Source organism: Astatotilapia calliptera, chromosome 23 (assembly GCF_964374335.1).
Source record: "Astatotilapia calliptera chromosome 23, fAstCal68.1, whole genome shotgun sequence".
NCBI lineage: Eukaryota > Metazoa > Chordata > Actinopteri > Cichliformes > Cichlidae > Astatotilapia > Astatotilapia calliptera.
This window is the reverse complement of record NC_137443.1, coordinates 10,365,314-10,372,471: the sequence shown is the minus strand read 5'-3', so window position 1 is coordinate 10,372,471 and position 7,158 is coordinate 10,365,314. Positions and strand designations below refer to the sequence as shown.

The window sequence follows — 7,158 nt, the reverse complement described above, 5'->3', positions numbered from 1 at the left end:
ATGCTAAGCTGCTCTGTAAGAGTCCGAGAACAGAAACTTGGAGCTGGAGATGAGTTTGTGTCCATTCAGTTCAACCAGAACAGCCAAACAAATGAATATGAATGAACTTTGACGTGCTGATAAATGAACCTACAGATAATGTGGCTTAGCATTAACAATCATACACAAGCTCTTTATGGAGTGTGTCAGCTTTTTATTCTTTGAGTCGCTTTGAAGTTATTTTTCTTTCAGTGCCAACAAAAAGTACAGAAACAACCTCTGAGCCTCACATATGGGAGGTGGGGGCAACCTCCCAAGACTTTGAGATACCCCTACCACCGAGTCATGTCTTCAAAGACATACGCAGGACATTAGCTGAGGAAAATAAAGCGGACTTTGCTCACAGACTGTGCTGCTGTGTGAGCTTCCATTATCAAATCTTTAAGTGCTCCGCCTCCCACCTGCCCTTCTGCTCCACAGTATTTAACCTTGTGAGCTACAACAGCTCATTGGTCGCTGAACCAACCACGGCCAAATCCAAGTGTACACACGTAACAAACTGTTTGTACGAATCCTGTAACAGTGAATCAACTTTTTAAATACACAAAAAAAAATTCAGCTTTCTGTCTGTCTGGCTCCGTGAGCTGGCTACAGGGCTGCAGACCTGGGTCCATGTCTGTCTGTGCACAGAAGCTGCTGGAGGTTTGGAGGTGAGAGGGGTATCTCAAACACTAAAGCCCTTCTGGAGGCTTGGGTTACAACATTTACAGCATTTTCGAAGAAAACAACAGGGCCCTGCACCCTAAACTGTGTGAGGACGGAGGAATCTTACACCCATGTGAGTGTTTTGTCAGAGAAGTGCACATTCCTGAGAGGCCGGGGGGAGGGTTAGAGAGGAGAGTAGCCTCTCCAAAATACTGCAGTTCTTCTTCACTGCTCTACATTAGTGCTATTAGTGAGTACCACAAACACTGGCGATCTCTGCCACGCTGAGTCACAAGCCAGACAGATGAGTCACACAGGTGACAGCGAAGCCGGCGCTCTGATCTTGGCAGTCACCTCCTGAGGAGGAACATCCGGGGCGTGCAGGGCTGGTGTCCAACAGAAACCAGGAAAAATGAGCCGCCGCCTCCTTGTTCCAAATTGTCCGCCTGTGATTGGCTGCTCTTTTGCTCAGATTTTCTCCAGTTCATCAGCCCGGCTCGGCCGAAGGAAAACAGTCCTCGAGTCACGCCTGAGAACTCCTCAAGGAACACATTCCAGCTGCTCGTTTAGTTAGACCACCTTCTGACCTCAGACTGAACACCACGACCCTGGAAGAAGAAAAAAAAAAAATCAGCTGAGGATTAAAAATAAATCTGAAGTTGTGAGCGAGCTGCAGTCAGCAAGACTAGGAGCCCTGAAGGCGCTTTGTTCCCACAGAACGATAATGAGTGGCTGTTTGTCACTCGGGGAACACGGCGTCCTTTCCTGTAGCAGTTTCCTCGTCATGGGGTTTCAAAAACTTTTTGTGAACAAGATGCTCTCATGATGCCACTGACCCGCCAATCGGTGGCATGCAGCCTGTTGTCACATTCTAGTACCTGGTATCAGGTACTAAAACCCTGAAAACCGTGGCCAGTCGATCTGGTACTAATGGCTTCATAATCATACTGCTCAACTTGAGCACTCACAGCACTTTATACAACATGCCTCATTCACCCTTTCATACACATTCACACAAGCACTTTTTCCATGCTTAAGGCTTTCTAACGTTCACACTCTGAAGGTTCAGTGTCCTGCACAAGAATATTTGTCATGCAGACTAAAGCAGCTGAGAGAACGAGAAAGGTCTAAATACTCTGATAACAAAAAGGAAGTAACCAAGACAAACTTAACCAGAGACACGAGGACAAGACGGAGGGACGAATCTGAACAAAAGAAAAAAGGAACCAAAACTCGTTCATCCATCCATATTATCTTATTCAGGGTCAAACATCCACCAAAACAGAGAAAACAGAACCAGTGATGATGATCTATCTGTGAAGACAGGAACGTTTAAGTCTTAAATAATTAGCCTGAATCACTCTGAGGATGTTTGTTAGAATAAAAACAATGTTATATGAAGCGTTTCCAGTGAAAACAGTGAGCGAATAACCTGCTTTTTTTTTTTTTTAACAAATCACAACAGTCCAGGCGCTTTATATTGTAAGGTAAAGACCCTAATATAATACAGAGAAACTCCAACAATCACAAGACCCCCTATGAGCAAGCACACTAGTGACAGTGGGAAGGAAAAACTCCCTTTTAACAGGAAGAAACCTCCGGCAGAACCAGGCTCAGGGAGGGGCGGTCATCTGCTGGTGAGAAAGACAGGGCAGAGATAGGGCTGTGCAATATGATGAAAATCTTATATCTCGATATAGGACATTTCTCATCCCGATAACGATAAATATCACAAAATAGTGCATTTTCTGTAAATTCTGTGAATCTCGGGCAACTTTACTTGTGTGAAGTGTTTTGACCGATGCATGAAACGATATATTTTTAGATATAAGTTGTAACGGCTTCTATTTTCTTTGAGAGTATTTATTACATGGCGTGCTGCAGGGAAAAGCCTCTTCTAACATTTGAGTCTAAGGTTTATTTGGAGCACCTGACGGCTCTTTTTTGCTTCTCACCCGTAAACTCTCTCCATACTCTTTCAGGTGATTCTTGCGTAGGTGGTAAAAGAGAAAAAACACAGAGACACATTGTGGAACATTAGGATTAATAAAGAAGGTTACTAATAAAGGAGACATTTCTGTGACCGTTGTTGGGGTCAAAGGTCATAAAGTGTTTTGTTTGTTTTTTTTCAGCATTCTTCTATAACACTGTGGGGACGTTTTATAAAATGATTCCAACTTCAGGTCAATATCTAATCAACAGAGCGAACGTTTAACCATTAACGTTTAAATGACAAACATTCCTCAGACGTTCTTGGAACATTCAGACTTTGTGACGTAACACTGCGCAGGCATTGTGGGGACGTTTCTGTAGCCTGCGTGGCTCTCACAGCACCCTTAAAGGTCGTGTCTGTGGGAGCCTGCGGTGACAGCCGCGCTGTCGCCCTGGAGCTCTACCCAGTCACGTACAGTCTCACACAATGATGCCCTTCTTGACGGCTCGCTGCAGTTCCTCCCCTCATAAGAGGAGCCAGCAATGCCAGAGACAGAACAAAGAGGCCTCTATGGAGGAGCAGGTCATTAAAGGGAGGGGGGACTTCTCTCTCTGTCTTTGACATGTTGTGATTGTATGACAAAGTGGGTGAGAACACCATTTGTCCAGATTTGAAGCTTGCTATTCTTAGTTAACATTCTTGCTTTGATTTTGCCATACCATATGTTTGTTCTGTAGTTTGCAAAGATTTACTATACCGGGTTTGTTTATGTTTTGCACTTTTACAGTTTATGTAATATAACATCTTGGTTTAAATCAACATTGACAAGTTTGTTAAGTTAACATTTTATTTATTTCAACTGTTAATTTGTCTGGTTTATTTGGTTTGAACTCACCTGACTTACCGGTGTTCCAGGAGCAAAAGGAGGAAGTGCTGCCTCACTTCCTGTATTTATAGCTTCCTGTTTAGCTTCTGATGTCACGGGAAGGGAACAGGTGAAGAGGGGGGAGAACTGGTTTAATTTAATAGAGTCAATTTTAGGATTATGTTTGTTTGAGAGAGATATATTGATGTAACATGTATTGGCTACACCTTAGTCTCTTTTATTGCTAGTAAAGAGTAGCATCATGAGTTTATGAGAATGGTAATGTTTATCTTACCTACTGAATGGAATAGTCCGGAGGAGGATATTGTTTAGATTGCTTGAGTATTTAAGTAGAAGAACTCAGGTGTTCAAAAGGAGAGGACCAGGTCAGTTTAGCTGAGTGCACTTGACATTAAATTTTGTTGGTTTAAGTTCAGTTATGTTTATTTCTACCAAGTTAACTTCGGAGTTGAGTTTTTCTTTATTTTTGTAAATATTTTTGGTCACAGTGATGTTAAACAAATCATTTGCTACCCTGGACAGCATCTGTCTCCTGCCCTTCTTCAGCCACACAAGCTATTTTACAGATTGACTGAGTTAAATCTGGGACATATTAACAGACCGGGATCGTTATCTGACCATCAGAGCAAAGTGCAGCCGCTTACACAAAACACTGCTGTAAACCATCAACGACACGATTAAAGTTTAATTCAATCAGCACCATCGAAACATGAAACACGCTTTAGTTCTTCCACAGAACCGCACATCCCTGACTCCCGCACCCATAAGGTCTTTGTGATGGAATCACCAAATCGCCTTCCTCCATGTTCCCATCGAGTTCTGCAGTGCTTGTTTTCCTACCTGTGCTTCAGAAAACACACACTAACACATCACAGCATCACACACGCTCCAACAACCACACTACACGAACTACACAACACACCTAACGTCAGCGCTTCTGTTCTCTACAGGTGGTATCTGTATCTGAGGGAGGCTGACAGCCCACAAATCAGGAGTCACGCTGCACACATCCACACCGAGTTTGTTCACATGAACTACAGACACACAGACACACACACACAGACAGAGACACACACAGACTCGACCCAGCCTTCATTTAAACAGTCTGACCTCTGACCTTTGTGGTCGCGTTTTGATGTCGTGTTTTGATGTGGAAACATTGGAAACAATGTTTCCACATCTAGCCGAGGACACAACGTCATCAGCTCTGCACGCACACCGCTGCTTCCTATTAACACGTAGACAACCTGAAAGAGAACTTCCTCCTGCACGGTTCATGCCATCAGTGGCAAGTGTAAGTTTCCTCTAACACCTGCTTCCTTTCTTAGCCCAATGCTCTGTCTCCAACCACACCTGAATCTTTAAATATGCCCCATACACCCAGCAGCCTCAGACCTCTTTGCTTACTGTGAGCTTGATAAGGTCACCATGTTACATCCTGTCTGTGTAGGTGTGTTTCCTGATGCAGGAACAGCTGTTAGACACTACACTGTGAACAGGTGAGTGCAGTCCTGATTGAGTTTTGTTAAGCGCTGTGGATTGTATCGCTGTCACTGACGCGGCTTTAACCTGGAACTATAGTGCGTACAGGTGATGTTACAGACTTACAGGTTTTACCCACAGACACAAATTCATGCCCTCATCGACTCTCATGTTCACATCACCTCCAACAACAATCCGGGCGACGGGGTAATCTGGCTGTCACTTCTTAGAGTCTGGTTCAGTTTATTTTTTTCTCTCGTTTTGTTCACCAGACGAGGACTCGGACCCGAAGCTGGGCTCAACGCTGGAGCGAAAGCTCCATCGGCAACTGTGACACAGCTAAACCACCTGCAAACATCTGCTTTTATAGAATATTACCATTTAAATTTTGAATTAAATGATGTTCTTGTTGGTTTTGTGCTGTTTGGTGACCCAATTATGACCATTACTATCTGCTACTACCTTTTGTTTGCATTTTATGTCAGAAATAAAATTTCACTGCATCCCGCCTCACTCGTGTCACTTCCTGTCATTAACAGGAAGATGCTCTTGCCAGAGCATCATCTCCTCTGAGATAAACAAACCATTTCCTTTGTTTTTTTAATCGAACTGAAGGAAGAACAGCTACATGACAGTCTGGGGTTAAGACATGTGACATGCCCTGTCATCACTGGAGGCTGTGATGTATGAAAGTCTTAGTTTCACCTGTATTGTGATCCAAGCAGGTCAGGTCAGAGGTCTCAGATCAGCAACATAAACAGGCGCTTGTCAGCTTACCTCGGCCCACAGCTCTGTCAGGACGCTGTGTCCTCCTCGTGCGTCTTCTGGTAGCCCAGCTGCCTCATGACCTCGCCACAGGACGCCTCCACCTGACTGATCTGCTCCACGCTCAGCCGCTCCCTCCAGGCGTGGACAGCCTCCTTGGCGTCGCGGGAGGAGATGAGGAATGGTCTGTCGGAAGAGTAGCCGTGCCCGCGTGTCATATTGAGCGCAAAGCTCTCGAGCGCGGCAGACGCGGGCAGGTCAGCGAAGCGGAGCAGCCTGCGTAGCTGCTCGGCCGGCCTCAGCACCAGGTCCTCGTAACGCAGGCGCAGGTAGCGGCTGCGCAGCCAGGGCGGTGCGCGCAACTGCAGCAGCAGGTCGCGCAACCAGCCGTCACAGATGAGCTCCAGGGCGCCCGACACGTAGCTCTCCGCGCGCGTCGCACGGTTCGCGGGCGCAAGCAACCGCTTGTACCTGTCGCTCTGTCTGCGGCTGCGCAGCACCTGGATGCTCTCCTTCACCAGAGCGTGCTTCGACTTCAGACGCGAGTTGTGCACGGCGCGCGGGTCCCGGAACAGCTGCACGACGCGCAGGTTCACACTGGGGTCCCGCATCAGCGGCACGAGCGTGCCCAGGTCCAGCACACGCACACCTTTGATCACCATCACCGGGTACTTCCGGCACTCGCGCTCCAGCTCGCGCAGCTCCCTTCGCGGACACTGCGCGCACAGCTCCTCCTTCACCAGTCCCACCTCGTGGCGCCGGTGCGCGCGGCACAGCGGTTCGGAGCAAAGCACCTTGTTGGTCTTCCAGCCGAAGATGAAAGCGCTGCTCACGTTCTGCCCGCCCGCGTACAGCCGCAGCACCGAGAAGTCACAGCGGAAGAGTGCGCTCATCATGTCGCGCACGGCACCCTGCAGGCTCTGCGCGTCCCCAGGGTACAGCGCCTGCCAGATGTGCCACATGGGCTCATACAGGTAGAACACGTCCGGGTGCTGGTTGAACAGCTCGCCCAAGAAGGAGGAGCCGGTCCTCCAGGTGGCGTGCAGGTAGACATGGATCCGTGGCTGGCTGCGGTTAGAGGCGGGCTCGGTCGCCGGCTCGCTGCCGTTGGGACCCCCAGCGTCCTCCCACGGCAATTCCAGCTCCGGGCAGCGGGGCTGGAGCTGCGCCGCCGGCCGGGTCGCCCGGTCCCGAGAGTCAAGCACGTAGGGCAGAAGCAGCAGCAGTCCGGTGTAGGCCAGGATCAGCAGCAGGTACTTCTTGTTTAGCCTCCTCTTCATCTCCGCGCAGGGTCGCTGCTGTACGGAGTGTTAGCCACGCCCCCTGCCGCTTCGTCTGAGTAGAAACACCAGCACCGCTGCCTCACGCCGGTACTACTGTCGTCCACCGTCTCTGTGAGTTATGAGTG

The 7,158-nt window shown here is 48.0% G+C and overlaps 1 protein-coding gene across 1 annotated transcript; it reads right to left on the bottom strand.

Annotated features, from left to right (window-relative positions):
• Positions 1 to 172: 172 nt before the first annotated feature.
• On the bottom strand, positions 173 to 7,143 carry chst7 (carbohydrate (N-acetylglucosamine 6-O) sulfotransferase 7). Its single transcript, XM_026157651.2, has 2 exons — positions 5,763 to 7,143; positions 173 to 1,292 (listed from the first exon to the last, which is right to left on the bottom strand). Exon 1 carries the CDS (start codon positions 7,028 to 7,030, stop codon positions 5,780 to 5,782), a length of 1,251 nt encoding a protein of 416 aa, XP_026013436.1. The 5' UTR covers positions 7,031 to 7,143; the 3' UTR covers positions 173 to 1,292; positions 5,763 to 5,779.
• Positions 7,144 to 7,158: the final 15 nt, after the last annotated feature.